At 45.6% G+C, this 20,845-nt stretch overlaps 3 protein-coding genes across 8 annotated transcripts in view; all 3 read left to right on the top strand.

Moving 5' to 3' along the window:
• LOC118257533 (CAP-Gly domain-containing linker protein 1) overlaps positions 1-9,475 on the top strand; it is a 66,995-nt gene extending 57,520 nt beyond the window's left edge. For 3 of the 6 annotated variants that reach the window (XM_035565631.2, XM_050714232.1, XM_050714233.1), the window contains 4 exons: positions 2,859-2,911; positions 8,093-8,210; positions 8,503-8,659; positions 9,223-9,475. In XM_035565631.2, the coding sequence (XP_035421524.2) occupies positions 2,859-2,911; positions 8,093-8,210; positions 8,503-8,659; positions 9,223-9,377 (483 nt within the window). In that variant the 3' untranslated portion in view covers positions 9,378-9,475. The remainder of the gene's footprint in view (positions 1-2,858; positions 2,912-8,092; positions 8,211-8,502; positions 8,660-9,222) is intronic. The other 3 variants (XM_035565632.2, XM_050714234.1, XM_035565629.2) reach the window with 2 other exon arrangements.
• Positions 9,476-10,700: 1,225 nt separating this feature from the next.
• Positions 10,701-12,081, top strand: LOC126913512 (CAP-Gly domain-containing linker protein 1-like). Its single transcript, XM_050714237.1, has 2 exons — positions 10,701-10,821; positions 11,483-12,081. Exons 1-2 carry the CDS (start codon positions 10,769-10,771, stop codon positions 11,703-11,705), a joined length of 276 nt encoding a protein of 91 aa, XP_050570194.1. The 5' UTR covers positions 10,701-10,768; the 3' UTR covers positions 11,706-12,081.
• A 266-nt stretch (positions 12,082-12,347) lies between these two features.
• Positions 12,348-20,603, top strand: VPS33A (VPS33A core subunit of CORVET and HOPS complexes). Its single transcript, XM_035565628.2, is given in 14 exon segments — positions 12,348-12,484; positions 12,570-12,635; positions 12,721-12,848; positions 13,351-13,468; positions 13,470-13,541; positions 14,269-14,385; positions 15,082-15,256; positions 15,958-16,151; positions 17,644-17,770; positions 17,950-18,017; positions 18,659-18,796; positions 19,151-19,288; positions 19,434-19,602; positions 20,159-20,603. Coding segments are annotated over 14 exon segments (1,806 nt in total). The 5' UTR covers positions 12,348-12,382; the 3' UTR covers positions 20,353-20,603.
• The last annotated feature ends 242 nt before the right edge of the window (positions 20,604-20,845 follow it).

Below are 20,845 nucleotides of genomic sequence, written 5' to 3'. Positions count from 1 at the left end.
TACACACTGCCTTTCTGAGAGCACTTCTGCAGAAGAAGGGTATGCCTGTTCTCGGTGGCAGTGGAACAGATGTCTTCCATTCTGCAATGTAGGCTAATGCTTTTAAAGCCAAGAGGCTGACTTTTTCCCCCAAGGTACCTGCTTTAAAATACTGAGGATGAGTAAATACAGATCTGGCAAGTTTCTAAATCCTTTTGGCTTCTGCTAGGAGTAATGCACGAGCTTCTTCATCCTGAAGGGCCTTTGGAGATGATTAACAAGAGTCCCAGACGTGTGGGCTCTAGCACTGACTCATGCTGCAACTGAGTAGTGATGTGACAAGAGAATGCTGTCATCCTAAACAGCCAGTGGGAGCTCTGCTCCCCGCTCCCACTTGTTTTCTTAAATTATTTTGGAATCTTTGAGGCAACCTGTTATTTTCAGAAAGAGTTGTAACTTGAAAGTGATTCGGCGACACTGGTCAAATCTTTCTGCCTAACGTACGTGGCCAGGGTTGATGTTCAGAAAGTCCCTGGAGGGAGGGACCCTTCAGCCCCCCAGGCGTAGGCTGGCAGTGGTGATTGCAACCTCATTCTGTGGCCTCTGTAGTTTCCAGATGAACTTGCAGAGGAGTCTTGCTGTCTGCATCCTACCGACCTGTGGATCTGTCAGCAGAGATCCTCTAATTGCCAGGACAGAGAAGTCCACGAAGCACAGAGTCATATCTTGCAAATTGTAGCGCTCTCAGTTCACTCACACCACGGCCTTTTCTTTCTGTGAGCGGATGACTGCAGTAGATTGGACTTGGAAGTCTGCTAGAGCTTGAAGCAACAGTCTGCTTACCTGCAAATTTCAAATTTGAGCCTTGGCAATGTGGCAATGCTGTTGCATTGCTTAGGTGTAATGTTTGGGCTGTGGCACCTGTAAGCCTAGTAAACTGCATGCCTCCTAGCAGCCGGGAAGAGGCCTTGCACATTCCAGGAAATTCTTGTCATGGCGAAAGGAACAGAGGCAAATGTTGTCATGGAGAACGCAGGTTTCCTTCCAGGTGTCACATCACTAACGAGCACAGCTTTCCTCAGTGCAGTTCGTACTGATGACACGTGCAGCATACCTGCCTAAACTGTTGTGTCTCGTGGTTCCTTGGCGCTGGAGGCAGATGTTCAGCTAACAGCATTCCGTCCCCTCTGGGGCCTTCAAGTACTAACCATCATTTTAACACTGATGGAAATCTGCTGCTGCCCTTGGGAATGCCACTTTTTTCGTGTTCCCTTTAGACCTTACCTAACCTAAACTTACAGTGTACTTGTTCTACCTTTGACTCAGGCAGGTTCTCGTATTGAAACAGCTGCAAAATGAGCTGGCCTCAAGGCTTCTAGCGCTGATAGCCAGACCTCAGGCTAGCACAAGCTCACTGATTCCCACCACCGTTTATGTTTTGCTGTTACTTGGGTGAATGTACGCTGTGTTTAGGCACCAAGTGACAGCATGGTTTTGAGTTTGTTGCTTCAGGCTGTCTGTGGGAACAGAAAAAATGTTGCCATGAAGAATTGCTCAATTAGATTTAAGAGAACAAGTGTCCGTGCTAACAATGAGGAGGTCGGACATGGAGCAGGGTTGCCGAAAAACGGGATGATAGGAAGCAGTGCTTCAGGCTGAGTTTCTGTGCATGTGCCTATTAAAATGCAGCCAGAAAGGTAGCAAGCGTATGTTTTAAGTATTTTGAGCAGTCACTATGGTAACTATATAAATTCCAGCAAGTGTGTTAGTCAGTTGGGTTAGTGACTCTGTGGCTGCATATGACACACTTTGCAAAATTAATGGATACTCTTTCATGAATGATTTATCCTGACATCTAAAGGTTAAAGTGCCTTATACTAAAGATGCTGGGGGTGTTTTTCTATATCGATTCATAAATAATTAGCTGTCTGTAATTAGTTAAAGATTCCTGGTCAGATACATGCTGAGCTTGGGGAACATTTCTGGCTTCAATTTATTTGCTGGAGTATTTCAAGAGCCTCAGACCTGCCCAGGCATTTTAATTTCATTGGAAAACAAAACAAAACAACTGCAGAATTATCTATTAGCCGAGCTGGTCCATCTTTTGTACAAGGTATGTGAGAAGTCTGCTCTGAGGCTGACGAGAGAACAGATTGCTGGAGAAATGTTGATGAGAGAAGAGGGTGCCCTTTCTACCACCAAGTTGCTCCAAGCTTGATCCATGACTGGGTGCAGCTGCAACAGTGGTTTACAAGCTGCAAAGCTCCCTTAACGTTTGCTCTCCTAAACTTTTCTCTCTTTAGCATCCACTTCTGTCTTGCTCTACACAAAACCCACTCATCTAGTTCTCGCTAGTTGTGAGGGCTTAATGTGGCCCCGCGGAGTCAACAGGTCTGGGAGACGGTAACAGACACCAGACCAACAGCTTTAGGGATAAATTATTTAATCTCCATATAGCGGTACAGTAACGAATACGGATCAGTAGTACAATTATCCAGGTCAAAATGACACCAAATCCAGTAATTCATCAATACTGGGCTAAACTTAATAGCTGGGCACACAAACACAATTCTCTTTGGTGCTTGCAGGAGGCCAAGAGGTACTGTGTAAGGCAGCGCTAAGCCTCACACCTCTTTTGTGTGCACATGACCTCAAAATAAAGCAGTAACAACCCCTCACTAGCTAATATGAATTAGTCACTGAATGATTTGCATTTGTGTGCCTGCATTGTCCTGGAAGAAAATTGATTACTTTAAGGATTTTTAGGTTCTGTAGCCTCTCCTGTGTCTGTTTTATGATGATAACGATGTTCTGATACATTATATTAAAGAAATAATCCACGGTGTATTAACTGTAGGGTTTTTGTGTTTGTGTTTTAGCTGGAAGAGGAGAGATCAGTACTCAATAACCAGTTATTAGAGATGAAAAAGAGGTAAGTTTTCTTCTGATGTGTATTGAACTATGTGGTCCTACAGAAAATTTGAAAAAAAAAACATAATACAAAAACAGTGCTAAGAAAAAGCAGTTCACGCCTATTGTAGTGAAAAGTACTGAGGCTGTTACACAGGTTGGGCTTATGGATGGTATCTTCTGCGTTTTCTTTATTAAAAGTGAGATGAAAAAGTAATTATTAATATAAGAAAAAAACATGTAAGAAGAGGTATTTACCATTTTCTCTTTAGTTATGCACCTCTTGCGTTGTACTAGTTCTCTTCGTTTTCAGTAAGCAGTTTAGCGTTTGATTTTAGTTTGCTCTGGAATATTGGATTGTTCATCAGTCTGATAAACATCATACGTACAGATCCTCCCCAGTCAAGTTCTTAAGGAGTAATGGAAAGATAGTGATGATAAGGATTGTTATTTAAAATAACACTAAAGGCAGTTATTCAGCTGTCGGTGGCTTGTTGTTACAGTTTTGAGATATTCATTTCCTTTATCAGTAGTTATTGCAGTTCATTCAGCACTGCTTTTAAATACCAGGAGATTTGTCTGGGTGACTGGGGCATCCCTTTGTAAACCGTGCTATTCAATAAATGGTCCCAAGTTACAAACTGTACGGTCTTCCTGCTATTTATAGGGAAAGCCAATTGGCTATGTACCACAAGGTATTCAGAAAAATGTAGGCTTTTCAAAAGTAATTGTATAAATTCCTAGAAAAAGGTGAAGTTCTCCATGACACCAAGTGTGCTCCAAGCAAAACAAACAAAACCTTGTTATAATTTTGTGCATTAACTATGGCTGCAAAAAAGACGGTGAATGGCACCTCAGTAGTCATGCCCATCCTTGGCTACTCAGCAGATACACTGGGCCCATTTTTATTCCCTAATAATCTGTTACTTTGCAGAATCTGCACCATACTTTCTCTCTCTCACTTCTTTGAAAGGACAGCATGAACATAGGAAGCTTTAGGTTGTGCAGTACCCTCGGAGAATGCAACGGTTTAATTAGTCATTAAACAGAGAGGCAAGGCAACAGCTGAAGCTCCAGCTTTAACCAGCCTTAAGAATTGACTCACTTGGTCTTTAGCTGCATGTAATAGCATAGGTGTAAGTCACTTATTTTTTAAAAAGAGGTGAAGGAGAAGATAGTATTCTTTAGCTGGTGTAAAGACTGTTTGACATCCACAGTAATTACTGAGTTTATACCAACTGAGGATCATCTCGAGCATATCTGATGTGGAGGAAGGAAGTGAAAAGGGATCCCCCTTATTCATGCTGCTGACAGCTTACAATGCTGTTTATAGCCCATTAATTGAGATGTTTTAAAATACATATTTAAAATGGTGGTGAGAATTATTTTAAATAGTGTAACTGTCTGTAATGCAGATGTGTCTGCACTGAAAATGTATTTAGCAGTTAATTTTATGTCTGTTTTTACTCTGTATGAGCTGTCTGAAATACCCTAGATAAACATGAAATCATTAGAGTGAATGTTAACGTTACTTTCAGGGTTGTCAGGTACATCTGTGCTTACCTTCAGTTGGTTACACTGAGATGCCCAAGTTTGTGACTGGCTTAATGACATTTCTCAACAGTGTTGAATAAACTCCAATAGAACGGATAAAACACGTAGCAGAAATAGTCTGTTATTGAAGAAAACTGCAGGCCATGAGGGGTTAAAAAATGGAAGCATATGGCCTTATTTCCTAACAAAAAATTTAGGCTGAATGAAGAACTAATTAAATAAAAAAGGTGTCTCTCTAAATTCCCAAACTCCACTAAAGTTGGTGATGAGCAATAATTTCTTCCTTTTATCTTCAGAATTCGAGATGCTGAAACAGAGACATCTATTTATTTCAATTAGGTCAAATCTCTAACAGTAGCTTTCCCACCTTCCTTCCACCCACAGGAATTTAGCAACTCTCTATGAAATAGTCCAGCTAGGAGTGGCAGGAGATTAATATTTATGACTCTGAGGGGGTTCTGTGTTACTCCAGTTCATTAGGTTCACTGTGGGTTGCTGACTGTCTTACTGTCTTTGAGCTTGCGCTATTTATCGATACTCATTTCATTCCTCTCTCTTCCCTTTCCTACCCTTGCTTCCTTTGCTATATCTGTGTGTCTTTAATGGTAAGACTCAAGAAAGTCTATCCACGTTACAATAAATAATATATATTTATTTTTTTTAGTAAAGTTGTTGTACATATTTTGGCTGCCTTTGTCCCTTGGTGTCTTGCTTTTGTTTTGTAAAACACTCAGCAATATATATATATATATATATATACACATATGTTATATAGTCTATATTTTTTTACCAAAACAAAAAAGCGCCTTGGTGCAAATTTAGTTCTTCCTTATAGTATTTTGCATTTCTACTCCACGTTTCTAACGTTTGGTTCTTGTTATCTTGCATTTTTAAAGCTTGCCCAGTAACACTTTAAGGTACTTGCTTCATTCTTAGAATTTCTTATTTTTGTAGTAAGGGAAGAATCTGGGTGATTTTTTTTTCCGATGTTAAACAAAACAAAACAACAACAACAAAAAACCCCATTGTCTCCCATGAGTTCCACATACTGTGCTCAAAATAAGGCTTAACCTCCTCTAGAATATAAAATTTTAAAATGGTGTATGAATTGACAGTCTTGTCTCCCCTTGCCCCCCTTCAATTCCTGCTGCCCAGCAGGGATTTTGGATATGAACTGGCAGGGGAAAAGTTTTAAGCTCACTGGGTCACCGTGTGGATGCCATGTTCCCCACTTGGATAAGTAATTAGCGACATACACCGACTATAGTTTTACTTTCCAGTTTGTACGTTTTAGAGGGCCTCTAACTGGAGCTGTAAAGGATCGCTCCTGGAAAGACTGCCCTGTAAAAGCAAAAAAGCAATGCTTTCACACAGGCACCTTTTTCCCCCTCTCGCTTTCTCTCCTCTTTTCTTCTCTTGTTTCTTTCTCCTTGTGTTATAGTACTCTAGACTCCTATATTGAATTTGTAAATATATATTACTACGCTTACAAACTGTTTACCTTTTTCAACCACCCGAATGCTTCTGCCTCCTTTTTACAAGGCCAATAAATGGCAAGTTAACTATGTTTGTACAAAAAGCACACGCCTGCCCTTGATCTCTAAGACGAGGATCTGACCAAAAAATAGAAACATTGCCTTAATAGCAAGTTCTGGAGCATGAGGCAAGTCGCTGGGGTTTCCACCTGCCCTTTTACAGCTGCGTGCAGAGCAAAGGGAAACCTGGGCAAAGTCTCAGGTAGGGGAGAGCTTGTGAGCAGCATCGTGCAGACGTCCTTTCCCGTTTCCCCATCCTTCGGTACACGGTGGGGTTGCAGCTCTGTGGATCAGAGGCGGCAGCAGTGTCCTGTACACTGGCGGGACATTACTTTCCCACAGCACAACCCTGTGCTTCTGATCCAATTCAGCAAGGCATTTAAAAACACGGGGCAGGCTGGAGCATGTAAATAATGCTGCGGAAAAGCACAGAGACTGCTGTCATGCTTTCGGTGCTCTGCTGAATCGGGCTTGGCAAGGGATAATGAGGAGAGCTGTTAAATGCCACTGCCCTTTTTGTTAGCAGGAGCACAACTTGTATTTGAAGGCAAGATCGTGCCGTCTGCAACTTGTGTTTCTGTTTATATTAATTCTCTCATTGTAAAAATGTACCAAAATCAACCTTTGGGTTTTTTTTGGTAGCTGCATCAGCTTTTCTAAACCCCAGATTCTCCACTTGCTGCTTCCATTCCTGAGTATAATCTTAACAATGAAAGAATTACATTAATTGTGCTCTCATTGTTGAGTTTCCTATTTATCTCGAGTCAGTGAGGTTTACTGTATTTCATGGTCTGGGTATCGTGGCTCTCACTAACTGTAGATACCATGGATGTAAAAACTTCTCAGTAAGGACTTAGGAGCTATTCCTTACCTACTGCATATCCTCACACAAGGACATGTTCCACTCTTGGTCCCTTGAACAGTCCAAAGAGAGCGTAGTTTCGTTTATTAAATGAAACCACTATGTCATTCGGTTTCTTTGAATTACTGTCTTCATGCTTTTTGTGTAGTGGGCATGTATTCCGATAGCTTAGTTTGTCAGCAGCCCTCTCAGAGCTAGTAAGAAGAAAAGCAGCTAACTTCAGCCATCGTCTGAAGTGGGACGTGTGGAATCGCACAGAAAACTGGCTTCGTCCCCAGAGGCCTGGAGAGTTGGCAGCCAGCTGCTGGGCACCGCTTGGTGCTCTCAAATCAGGCTTCTCCTCTAGACGAGTAAACACAGATTTTGGAGTAACAAGAAATGGTTTTGGTGGCCTTTATTTATTTATTTATTTTATTTTGACAAATGAAAACCTTTCAGCTTGTACTGAACTTCTGTAGCAATAGTCCTAGCACTAGAGGACAGTTGTGTGTGTCCTGTGACCTCTCAGGAAGACCTGCTAGCAACGACGTTCTCACAGTAATGCTGTGATGCCTTAAGAACGCCAGCAGGACAGGAATTGTAGGCAGAAGCCATCTCTGTTAGATCAGCTGAAAAAGTCGGGAAGCCTGGACATATGTATACAGAAAGGGCTTGCGCCTGCTTTGGAGGATTCCTTTCTAAAACCTCCTTCCCATGAAATAAAACAAATCCCAGGGTTTATTTATTAAATCAGGGTTTCTGAGGGATCAGTAGTTGTTAGAAGCCCAGAAATGCTCGAAGTATCTAATTCAGGAAATAATGTAACTGAAATTAGTGAGGACCAGCTGATACTTCCAGCATCATCAATGCTTTGCATGACAACTTGTACAATGAGCTTTGCATGTGTGTTTTGTTGCTTGTTAATAATTTTCAGGAAGTAACAAAACTCTGATGTTAGGTTTTGTGGAACATTGTGCAACATGTTTGTTTATCCTGTATCTCCCCAGTCTATTGACTCGTTTCTTTAAATTCAAATGGATACGATGATATGCAGATTCTGGCTTTTACTACCTAGGTAAACTTTTTGCTTTGTTTCCACAGTTGTAACATCTGAAATGTTTACACAGATATAGAATCTTAGTTAAGTACAGAATTAATATTTAAGAAGAACTTCTTACAGTAGTTTACTACTTAAAATTAATTTAAACTTCTTTAGGCAACAGCATTAACCTATTCCTTGGATGATTTCTGGTTGTATTTGGTTTTCTTCTAGAGAATCAACATTAAAAAAAGAAATTGATGAAGAGAGAGCATCTTTACAAAAATCCATCAGTGATACTAGTGCCTTGATCACACAGAAAGATGAAGAACTGGAAAAACTCAGAAATGAGGTAAATGAGGAAAAGCAGGTTGCTTCTCAATCTTTATAGCTACAAGTGTCTGACTGTGGGGTTGCTACTGAAGAGTTGGGTAATTCATTTTAATTTAATTTAATGATTAATTTAGCATAGTTAAATGTTAGAATTAAATCTTTATGTATATGTACCTAGTTAGTGCCTGTGCCTCTGGCTAGTTCGGTGAGAGCTGCCATGTATTTGTGGTGGCTGTTTAGCCCTTAGAATGGTACCTGTCTGCTTTGACTTCGTGCTGGGAGACCTAAGCATTCCGATGTAACTCTTACAGATCACAGTGCTTCGTGGAGAAAACGCTTCTGCGAAAACCTTACAGTCAGTGGTTAAGTCACTGGAGTCTGATAAGTTGAAACTTGAGGAAAAGGTGAAAAACTTGGAGCAAAAGCTCAAGGAAAACAATGAGCCATTAACTGTAACTAGCCCCTCAGGTAAAAGAGAAAGCTTTTCTTGTGTCTGTGCTTTCAACTTTAATCTTGCAGGGTTTTGCAGCTATTAAAACACATAGTTAAAACGAGGTTCAACTAATTGAACCTCCTGAGAAATGTGACTTTTCTGTTGTAGGACAGAGCTAAGTTTTTTCAAATGAAGAAAATCTGACCAGCTGCAAAATGTAAATGCTCCCAATTTTACCAGTTAACCCCATTCACACTAGGGGCAGGGGTGCAATTTGTCCGGAAGTGACGCATGCATAAGCTATTCCAAAACTTTTATTTGTGAACTGTCGCTGTCACCTAAACACACAGTTGTATTTTAATAAATAATGTGCAATATTGAACATGCTTCTGTAATGCACTGGTCCAAAAAAAAGAAAAAAAATCCCCTGAAAGCCACCCTCACTGGAACTTACCCTGAATGCTCAGGAAGCAGTAAGAATAAAATGTGTTGGAGACCAGAGATTATTCCACTATTTCAGTCTCTGAATAAGCCATTGTATGTTTCACCCTTTAGGTTGCTGGCTATTTATGCCTTGCCTTTTTGTTTCTCTTTAAAGGTGACATTGCTGCTAATCTACTTCAAGATGAAAGCTTGGAAGAGAAGCAGGTATTTGGTCTGAAACATCACCATGCTAAACAGCACTGTGTCTGTAGGCAGGCTGAAATATTTTTCCAAACGCGGTTCCTGTCAGATTTTGGAAATCAGGATTAAAATGGGCAGATTTTTCTTTTCACCTTGTGCATCTGAGGGGCAACGTTAATGGCAGGAAATACTTAGAATCAAGTGATATTGGAGAAATGGTTTGTTACCGGAACGTGGGGAAGCGAGCAGGAAAACCATGGGTAGCAAACTTTGACCCGCAGCCTGTTGGTGAGGCACAGCTCAGCAGAGCACTCTCGTAACTGCTCCTCGCCGTCCTTTCCAAAGTTTTCTTGGGCACAAACAAGGAATGAGGCCTGGCCGATGTATCTCTGGTGCTTGCCATCTGGGAGAAATGGGCTGCCAGAGTTCCAGTGCCACTTCTAAGTTTCTGCAGATGAAATTGTTGATTTTTACATGTTTTTAACTGTTGAACTCTGCTCAGAATGAGGATTGGCAGCGGTGGGACAAGGAAGCTGCTCAGGTAGCATATGCTTGGTAACAGATTTAGGAGAAGTCTGTATCAAGGAGTACGATAATCCTAACGAACATGTAAAAGACTGCTGTGCAACAGGCTGCCTGTGACAGCAAATGCCTAGGAAGCACGGTGAGAACAGAAGCGCTTCCTGACCACTATGGAGGCTCTTGCTAGGTCACTGGAGTCAGTCATTGACTACAGACGTCCTTCCTAGTGCCGTACCTGTACAGAGGCCAGCAGCAGTGTAATTAACATACACTAACCACCAGTCTTTCTCTCTTTTTTTTTGTCTCCTTGAATTCACCGGCTGATGACAATACTTCCAATCAGCACGAGGTTTGTTCCGCTTTTTGGCTTTCTTTATTTTGCTCCCTGTTGATTTGCCAAGCACTACGTGCTTACTGTCAGCAGGGGTTCTGCACTGCTCACTACTGATCCCTGTGACTGGCTGAAGCCAGCTCTGGGAGGTGCCGCGTGGGCACGCTGTGCGGTCCCTCTGCTGCCTCCAGCACAGCTCTGGGAGTGACTCCGGTCGCCCCCGATGCACCCACCTGAGCGGCAGGCCCAGAGGACCGGAGATGCAATTCTGATCAGAATTACACAGCTGGCTTTTATGTTCAAACGTAACATCAGAAAACAAGCTTGAACTATCAGTGGTGGGTTGACACCCACCGATGTCTGTCAGACATGGGCTGGGCTGAACTAGCTGGCACCTGAACAGAAATCGTACTGAGGGGTCCTTTGGGAAGTTTCTCGCAGTTCCTACCCTCCATTCTTTCAGTCTCCACTTGTGCTTTCAGTAATACGACGACACACGGGTAAAACTTAATGCCCGTGTCGGTTTGAGGGCCTTTCCTGTGTTGCTTGCTTTCTCTGGAAGTGCAGTCCTCAGCTTTGTTCTTTCACGTCACAGATTGACTTCCTGAATTCAGTGATAGTAGATCTGCAAAGGAGAAATGAAGAACTGAACTTGAAAATACAAAGAATGTGCGAAGCAGCCCTCAACGGCAATGAAGAGGAGACAAACAACTACGACAGGTATAAATTCGAAAGGGGAACCTTGGCTTTGTTCCAGGAAGCGTTGGTAGCAGTCGGCTCTGTCAGCTGCACGGTGCTCTGCCTGGTTTCAGCTGTTGTGGTGAGTTTAGGTGGACTGAATCTATTCAGGTCCATCACTACGGTATGCCAGGTGGTGCAGACTGATCCCCTGTACTTATCTATCCCAAACAGTGAAGTGATGTTTGTTGTCAGTCTCGGTTTTGAGGCTGGCCCTTTCCATGCTAGGTAGAAGAGTCTTTCCCTTATGATGCCATTACTATACTGAGAGAGGGAGATCCTGTCAGAGAAATAGAACTAAAGCCTGTGTTGTAAATTATGAGCTCAGATCTCTCCTATCAAGGGAAAAGAAACTAGTTTACACGTGTTACCTTTCAAATAATGTCTGCCTGTGCCTGTATTTGCACAGAGCAGTTTTTTTTAGTAAATATTGTAGTGTGAGGGAATACAGGGAACTGCGACGAACTACAGGGTAGCTGAGATGTTAGGTCTTCAATGTTGTTGTAGTGTTTTCATGTCTTTGTTGACCACAGCGCTATTTTCAACAACAATGAGATGGGTTTCAGGGAGGGCAGGAAGCAGGCTTTTCTCCTTTACGAGGGAGAAGCGCCCTGCTTGACTTGCACGGGTGCTGATCTTGCAGTGAGGAAGAAAGCCTGTCGAAGAAGAAGCCTCGTCTCTTCTGCGATATCTGCGGCTGCTTTGACCTTCACGACACCGAGGACTGTCCCACCCAGGCGCAGATGCTGGAGGAGCCTCCTCACTCGGCTTACCACGGCAGCAGGAGGGAGGAGCGCCCCTACTGCGACACCTGCGAGATGTTTGGGCACTGGACAGCCGACTGCAACGACGACGAGACCTTCTAGTGCAGGGGCAGGAGGTCGGACTGTCTGTGCGCGCTGAGCGGACACTTCACACCACCAGCATTTGCGTGTGCTGAATGTCAGGAAAAGGGACGGCGTTTGTTGACCCCGTGCTCCCAGTCCCTTTGCCCATCCACTCCAGAATCAGTAAATTGATAAATATTCCCCCCCTCCACTAATAAACGCCCTATTTCCCTTTATTAAACTTAACTGAAATATAAATAAATGATTTAATAAATGACTTTATGCCGTTTCCTCCCAGGTTCTGGGTTTGTTGCAGCTCCTAACCAGCCCCGCCCTCGCGCTGGTGCAGCTGCTGCTGGGAAGCCGTGTATAGAACGAAGCCCTAGAGTTATATTAAAGCTTATTTAAGTACCTTGAGCTTGTGCTGTTAATTTCACGATGCGCTGAACCGTTTTAAGGCCGCATTTGTACGTTTACGCTGTTTGGCGCGGGACTGGGTTGAGAAGTGGTGCGGTGCCGTTCCCCTCCTCTCGGCTGCTGCCCCGGAGCGGGGCTTCGAGCCCGCAGAGCCCCGACGTTCCCGTGCGCCCCCCCCCCCCCCCCCCCCCCCATTCAGGCTCTATTTCGGCACAGCCGCCGGGGGGGGGCGCTGCCGCCGGCTGCTGGCGGTCACGTGGCGGGTCAGGTGACGGCGGTCAGGTGACGGCGGCGGGGCGATGGCGGCGCACCTGAGCTCGGGGCGCGTGAACCTGACGGCGCTGCGCGAGGCGGGCCGCAGGGAGCTGCGCGAGGTGCTCGACAAGTGCGCGGGCACCAAGGTGCGGGGGGACCGGGGGGGGGACCGGGGGGGGGGGGTCTCCGGGGGGTACCGGGGGCACCCAGCGGCTGTGTGTCGCCCCGCAGGCCATCGTGTGGGACGAGTACCTGACGGGGCCGTTCGGGCTGATCGCGCAGTACTCGCTGCTCAAGGTACGGCCCGCGGGGCGCTGCCGGGGGGTGGGGGGGAGGCGGGGGGGGGCCCGGTTAAGGTGCGCCTCGTCCCCGCCCCCTGCAGGAGCACGAGGTGGAGAAGATGTTCACGCTGAAGCCGGGCCGCCTGCCCCAGGCGGATGTGAAGAACGTCATCTTCTTCGTCAGGCCCAAGCTGGAGCTGATGGACATCATCGCCGACAACGTGCTCAGGTACCGGGGCGGCTCTCGGTTCCCCTGGGGCTCCCCGGGGTTTCCCAGAGCGGTGGCGGTTCCGTGTGAAGCTGCCGCCCAAGTTCCCCGTCAGGGCTCAGTGAGGAGCGAGGCGCAGACACCAAAACCACGTCTGGGCCCGTGTCTGGGAGCAGGGCGCCCAGGAAGGGAGAGGGGTCGCACCCCAGCTGGCGACGCAGAGGCCGCACGCCCCACCACGAGGACGTGCGTTCTCCTTAACCAGCCCGACGAGGCACGCTCCGAGCGATCCTTCTTGTGAGAACTGCAGGGAAACCAAGTCACCGTGCCCTGGTTTCAGACGTGTGGGTGTGAGCACAAACGGCTGGGTAAAAGCTACTCAGAGATAAAAGGAAGCTGATCATAATAACCACATGTGGCATTCCTCTTTCGTTTAAATTCAGCGCCCCTTAGCCCCCACCCCGTGCCGCTCTCTGCGCTGCTGCGTTACTGTCTGCTGTGCTCCTGCCCGTGACTCTTGCAGGGAAGACAGAGGCCGCTCTCCACAGAGGGACTTCCACATCCTCTTCGTGCCGCGCCGCAGCCTGCTCTGCGAGCAGTGGCTGAAGGAGCAGGGCGTGCTGGGGTCCTTCATCCACCGAAGAGCAGTACAGCCTCGACTTGATACCCTTCGATGGGGACCTGCTGTCCATGGAGTCTGAGAGCGCCTTCAAGGTAAGTGCTCGTCTTGTTGTCGAGGAAAAGCCCTGCGCGTGGGTGCTGGCTCTCGGTGCCAGGTACGAAGGCCTCACACAGCAAATGCAGCTTGGCTCTGAGTGCCGCACTGGGTCTAACTTGTCACTGGGCACTCTGACTAAACACTGGCGGAACAATCACGACACCAGCCTGTATCCTCCTCCTCCAGCCATAGAGCACCGGTGTTACTTTGACAAATGGAGCGTTCATAAGGCCTAAAATACTTGGCCGTTAAAACAAACAGCGCGGTTTGTATCAATACGCAGCAGAATGATGTTAATGATGTATGCTGCAAATTGCATATACTGTTTTCTCAGAGTGCTGCACCTAGGGACAGAAACATTCGAGTGGTTCTTTGCCCATTTCAGGCTTATTAAATAGAACCAAGATGTGCCAGGGCCTGCAGCTGCTTGTCAGCAGCTAGGTAGAGGTGTTGTGCTCTCAGATTGGCCCCATTAGAGGGAGAGGCTTACCGCAGTTACTCTCCGGCTCTCCTCTTTCTCTCTCAAACTGGGAATAGCACGCAGGATTCAAAAAAATTACAGTAATTGGTTATATCAAGTGATTTGATTTAGGAACAGCATGGGTAAGGTCCATATTTACCACTGGCCACAGTTTATTCCCCAGCCTCTGCCTCCTCTGAAGTGCTGTGGAAGCGGCTGTGTCAGGTGGACACCTCCCGCTGGGAATCCTCCTTCTCGTTTAGGAATGTTACTTGGAGAGCGACCAGACAAGTCTGTACCACGCGGCAAAGGGGCTGATGACTCTGCAGGCTCTCTACGGAACCATCCCTCAGATTTTTGGGAAGGGCGAATGTGCCCGGGTAAGGCAAACGCTGCTGTTTAAACAATGCCTCTCGTTCTTTGCAACAAGTGCTTGCTGACATGCCGCCTGCGGGTTTGTTGTTTTGAATCCAGCCACGTACTCTTGTCATGTTGGAATTTCAGGATCATGGCCATTAGGTTTTAGTCGTCTCTGGCCAAACAAACAATCTTTGCTGTTTCACAAGTCTTCCTGTCAGGAAGCTTTATCTGATTTTATGTTTTGCTCGTAGGTACAGTACCTTTGTGCTTTCTGCAGTCCTTTCTGTGGAGTTAAACGCTTAGCCACTCTGGTATCAGAAAGGCTGAATAAAGCTGGAAACGTGCAACCTACGCTCATGCATTATCTTTTCCATCTCTCCCTATAACTGACTCACTTTTTTTTCCCGTCTCATCAACCTACAATCTAATAGGTCCCTTTTGTAATGAGGGAGTGGCTTGAGAGGAAGCCAATGCTTTGGCTGCCACAGTTGCTGCCCTGCTAAGTTACAGAGTAGCAGTGAAGGGCTTTTTGTTTTTTCTTTTCTTTTTGTCTTGTCCTGCCCCCATTTGTCAGCCAGTTTGTACCTCTTGTCATTCTCTTTCTTTATAGGGGACTGTGACCCCATACTTGAATAATCATGTGCCTGTACAGCCTACAAGTCAAATCCATCTGTTGCGGCCAGCACCATAACCAGACCAACATGATTTATTTTCAGCACGTGGCTAATATGATGATCAGGATGAAGCGTGAGTTCCCCGGCAGCCAGAACTCGATATTTCCAGTCTTTGACACCCTCTTGTTGCTGGACCGCAACGTTGACCTGCTGACGCCGTTAGCTACGCAGCTGACATATGAAGGGCTGATTGATGAAATCTATGGGATTCAGAACAGTGAGTACTGCGGGGCAAGGGGAGCGTCCCTGCTGTGCTGGAGCAGGCCGCAGCGTGTCAGACAGATTTCTTCTTCCACTAAGTGATGTGGGAGCCGCTCACCTGGGCTTGGGGCGGGGATGGTTCAGGCCCCTGATGTAGCAGCCCCAGCCTAGAGCCCATTTTGATCAGCCTTGGCCACCTTTGTTTGCCCAGGAAGCAGAGCTGAGTACAGTGCGTGTTACTGAGCTGGGAGCGTTCTGCGTGTTGGCTGGGTGCATACATGGTGACACTGAACATGTAGAGTGGGAGTAGAAATGTTAGTGTGTGCCTTCACCCTCCAGCCTGGATAGCTCCCTCGGTGCCACAGGGAAAGGGAAGAGTTTGTGAAAGGTCATTCAGAGTGCTGTCCTTCTCTTTGGGAGGTAGGAATTAAAAATCCAGAGGCGTTTAGTCGTTTTAATCTCCCCGTGCTGTACTGACAGCTGGGAGGCTGCCCCCAAACCTCTTTGGAAACAGGGCACCTAGAGCTTCCCTGTGTGAGTACAGTGAGTACAAGTCTCCTTAACCGACATATATCTACTAAGTAATTTGGGCGTTTATATTAGCTTTCTTGCTAAGAACCCTTTCCAGCTAAGGAGACAGGTTTCACAGCCTGCTTTGCTTAAGTTACGGTGGGGAAGCTCCAGTCCTTATCAGGGTTATTTCTCTGCATTCGATAGCGTATGTGAAACTCCCTCCTGAGAAGTTTGCCCCGAAGAAGCAGGGTGAGGGTGGCAAAGATCTGCCCACAGAGCCCAAGAAACTCCAGCTGAACTCAGCTGAAGAGCTGTACGCTGAAATCCGAGACAAGAACTTCAATGCTGTGGGGTCAGTGCTGAGCAAGAAAGCCAAGATCATCTCAGCAGCCTTTGAGGTGAGGCGTGTATCTGACTGTGCATGCCTTGGGCATTGTCATCAGACACAGACATGGTCTGTATCAGCGGGGCTCTGACAGGCAGCCTGAGCTGCTGCCATGGACTGATCCCCAGCCAGAGAAAATACAGACAGGCTTCAGAACCTGCTTGGTTCTGGTCCCCCATCCAGGGCTGAGATCAGCTCCGTTCCAGCAGTAGGTGTTGGTCAGATCTCTGCAGTAACATAGATCCTCACTTCTCGCCAGCTGTCTGTTCTGGGGCTTTTCCCATCCTGACTGTTAAAAGCTTTTCTCAGGTCTAGCCTGCAGAACTCAGGTGCTGCTTCCCTCTGCAAGAGGCCCAAGGTTAATTTTAGTGAAGTGATCAGTTCTACTTTGTGGCTTGTTGAGCTTTCAGTTAACAGGTAACAATTCTTGTCTCTCTGTGCTCCCTGAGGACGGAGAGAAGGAGTTTAAGAAATAAAACTCGAGATGCACATTCATGCAGTATTGTTGTGGCAGGCATCAAAACCAACAGGAATGTCGAAAACCCTGTTGTCTTACGGGGGGTTTGACCTGTAAACTCAGGCTCATGTTGTCTTAGACAAAGCTGGAGAGTGCTGTGGGGTGTGTTTGTGGTTTTGTTTGAAAATATCCTGTTGATGATTCACAAAGAGACTGAGATCCTGTATCTGTGTTTTGAGACTTCATAGTGATTCTGCAGAGAACTGGTTACATTGTTAGATTGTATTTCTTGTTTATTTCCTTTGCCTCTTCCTTTCTGCCACATTAAAGAGGTGGTGATTCCCTAACTCAACTAGTGCTTAGCCTTGTCTCCGCATAAATGTCTGTTACTGCAGTATTAATGCTGAAGGTGCTAAAGATGGATTGTTCACGCTGTTGCTTTTTAAAAAAATAATAAATTGTCAGATGTAATAGGTGATAATGAAACAGCATCACAGTGGTAGCAGAAGACTTCTTAAATTGCAAGCTTCATCACTATCACTCTCCTGCCTGCACTTGCCTGCTTAAATTCTTCACATATGAGTCAAATTATTATTTTTATTCTAAGTTGCAGTGAGAGACAAGTAACCCAAGTGAAATACAGACATCTGGACTGCTCTGAGAGCTGAAGTCTGTGTTGTGCTTCATCAGAGATAAAAAAGATATTTGCTGGTAGGGAAGCTGAGGAACAGTTAGTGATGGCTGGTCAGACAAAGGTGGAGAAAAGCAATTGCCAGCACTGGCACAATAATTGACAGAATGGAAAGAAACAGTCCGATGCTCCCGTTGTGTTATGACTGGCCTCTTCTAACCACCAAAGCGCTGTTATGGGTGATGCTGTGATTTTAGTATAAAAATATAAAGTATTTTGTCTGAAAAGCTGCACATCTCTAACGGTATCTGCTGCTGCGCTGAGTACGGTAAAAGACTTTTTCATGATACAATGATCTAGTTGGTGGGTGGCTAATTAATCTGAACGAGACCTAACCTTAGTGATGGATTTCTTTAGGAAAGGCACCACGCGAAAACAGTTGGAGAGATTAAGCAGTTTGTCTCGCAGTTGCCACACATGCAGGCAGCAAGGAGTTCTCTGGCAAACCACACCTCAATTGCAGAACTCATCAAAGACATCACCAGTGAGTATTTGTTGAATAGGTTGATGGATTTGAGTGTACAAGATGTAAGACAACTTGCTTGACATCAGTCAGCTTGACAAAAATTGCGTTTATCCCATCCAATGCTCCTCTGCTGAAATGTTAATGTAGAAAATAAGCCATCAGTTGCTAATACAGTGATTTTCATTCTTTTCCTGAAGCATCTGAGGATTTCTTTGATAATTTAACAGTGGAACAGGAGTTCATGTCTGGAATAGACACAGACAAGGTGAGTAGATAATGACAACTAATAACTCTTCAAAAAAAAATGTATATTTCTGTGTATTTTTTTTTCCATTTGTGTTTGGTGGTGGTTTGGTTTTTGGGTGTTTTTTTTTGTTTGTTTGTTTTTTGTTTTTTTTGAGCAATACATGGTCTGGATGATGTCTGGCTCTGTTCGCTGCCAAAGTTTTGAGCTCTCATGTGTGTCTCCTTGCGTGTTTGCAGAAGTCTTTTCAAAGTGACATGCACCACTGAGCCTACGTAGAGGCGCCACTGTACTGAGTGCTCTGCCAGGCTTTTACCTGTCGCTGCCTGCAGCTCAGTTGACTGCGGGTGGAGTGCTTTCACTTGTACAGGGGCACCGTGTCCTCTGAGGGATCGGTGCAAGGCTTCAAGGCAATTATCAGAAGTTTTTCAGTGCATCAGACAGTCTGTCTATTGCTTGTGGAATCACCACGCTATAGAGAGGTGCTAGGTGGAACCTGTGTGGGATCACTGTTTTGCAGATGGCTTGGAGCTGCCTGGGCAGCAGCTGCATCCCCGTTCTTGCCGTTTTGCAGACACTAGGCAAAACTAGATCTTCCTTTCCATGTCTGCTAGATACTTTAGCAGGGCTTTGACTAAAAGTTTCTGTATTTCTTTTAATAGGTTAACAATTATATTGAAGACTGCATTGCTCAAAAACATCCGTTAATCAAGATCCTACGTCTCGTTTGCCTGCAATCTGTGTGCAATAGCGGGCTGAAGCAGAAGGTTCTGGACCATTATAAAAGAGAGATTCTCCAGGTTGGGCTGTAACTTTTGGATTGATAAATTTCCGAGAAAATCCCCATCAAAGCCTCCACTCTACAGCATTCTAGATGGATGCATCTTATATGGGGTAGTCTTAGCGTGACTTAGGTGTGTACAGAGGGCAGAGGCTTGTGTTTGGGCTGACAGCTGGGATGTGGGTGGTACACGTCTGTACACAACATGAAGGTACGCAGAGGTTTATATCATTACAGTTTTTGCTATCATGGTTTAAACACTCTAAATGGGTTACACTGTAGAGATCTTGACCAAAACATTTTTTATAATAACATTTAACAATCTGGTCATGTATTATTGGCATGGCATTAAAGGTGAATTCTTCTATTGCAGACGTACGGATATGAGCACATATTGACCTTAAACAACTTAGAGAAGGCTGGACTCCTGAAGCCTCAGACAAGTGGTAGGAATAACTACCCAACAATCAGGAAAACCCTGCGCTTATGGATGGATGACGTTAATGAACAGGTAAAGAGATGCTTCAGCAGTGACAATTACACTTAACAGCAGGGGATTGTGTGCAGCAGGAAAGCCCTTGTAGTTTTGTTTGATTGGGTGCTGCTTTCCAGCATGAAGTAGCACTCACTGCTGCTCGCGCTCTGCTCTCTTGCAGAACCCCAATGATATCTCCTACGTGTACAGTGGCTACGCGCCGCTGAGCGTGCGCCTGGCACAGCTCCTGGCTCGGCCCGGGTGGCGCAGCATAGAGGAGGTGTTAAAGATGCTGCCGGGTCCCCATTTTGAGGAGAGGCAGCAGTTACCTACTGGCCTTCAGAAAAAGCGTAAGTCTTTGTTTCGTTTTCCCATTTTTCAAAGGGATGTGCATCTCTGCTAGGCTGGAATGAGGCAAACAGAAATGGAGGCTGGCAGAGTGCAGGCATCTGTCTCCTCTCCCTGTCTCCCTACAGTATTCGATCTGCCTGTTTTTGACAGATAGCTTTTGGGCCTCTTTAAAGCTTCCAATCACATATTCAGCCTGCTATTAATGAACAGCACCATTTGTAGTGAAAATACTGTGGAGTTGTACATTTCTTTAACTTCTCATCAGTGAACTAAAATAAACCCCACCCTTACGCTGTGAGTTTAATAAGTAACATTACCTTACAACGAAGGTCAGCATCGCTCTCCTAGTACTAAGCAAATCCTGTAGAGACTCCTCAGCTGGCAGTGGAGTCTGCGCCTCTGGGCTCCAGGCCGGTTCTGTGCCCAGCAGGTTTCTCCTCTAAACCAGCTACGTTTATTTTAGGTTTAGGACATTCTGAGTTTGCCTGAGAGGTGATGGATAGGAGATGTTAAAATAAAACTAAGCCAAGCTGTTGTATTTCTCTGAACACACAGGTCAGCACGGTGAGAACCGAGTCACACTGGTGTTCTTCCTGGGAGGCGTGACGTACGCAGAAATAGCTGCACTGAGATTTCTCTCTCAGATGGAAGACGGAGGCACAGAGTATGTCATTGCCACCACAAAACTGATCAACGGGACAACCTGGATCAAATCATTGATGGAAAAACTGGAGCCTGCCCCTTTCTAGGGTCTATGGCAAGAGACACTAAACCTGAGTTGCCCGGGGTGACAGAGGTACATCAGCTTCTGGCATAGCTCCTGGAACACGAAAGAAACGTGCCCCTGGAAGAGGGGCATTCCCCTGAGTGGTCCTGCTCCTGATGCAGTTCCCCTCATCCCTCTCTGCACTTGCATTCCTACCGTTTGTTTGTGGACCTTCCTAGCAGACAAACAGTGCTGAAAGGCATTAACCATGAAATAAATTATGGGAAAAAGAGATGTCCCTGCTTGTGGTCTGAATCAGCAAACAAGTGCTGGGGGAGGGTGGGATTTGCCCTGATCCTTCTATTTGACGAGCTGTTACCATTTTTCTTTCAGTTTAGTTTTAATGGGAAATACAATTACTTCTTACCTTCCTGAGAAGCTCGGGGGCGGGATGGCCATTATTTCCTGTCCGTTGCTGTTGCCCGATAATTCCGTCAATGTGTTGGATCTGTTCCTGTCACAGACTGGGTGCAGCT

The sequence above is a fragment of the Cygnus atratus genome, chromosome 17, assembly GCF_013377495.2.
Source record: "Cygnus atratus isolate AKBS03 ecotype Queensland, Australia chromosome 17, CAtr_DNAZoo_HiC_assembly, whole genome shotgun sequence".
NCBI classification, from domain to species: Eukaryota; Metazoa; Chordata; class Aves; order Anseriformes; family Anatidae; genus Cygnus; species Cygnus atratus.
Note: the sequence above shows the minus strand (reverse complement) of the source record. Positions and strands in the feature narration are given on the sequence as shown.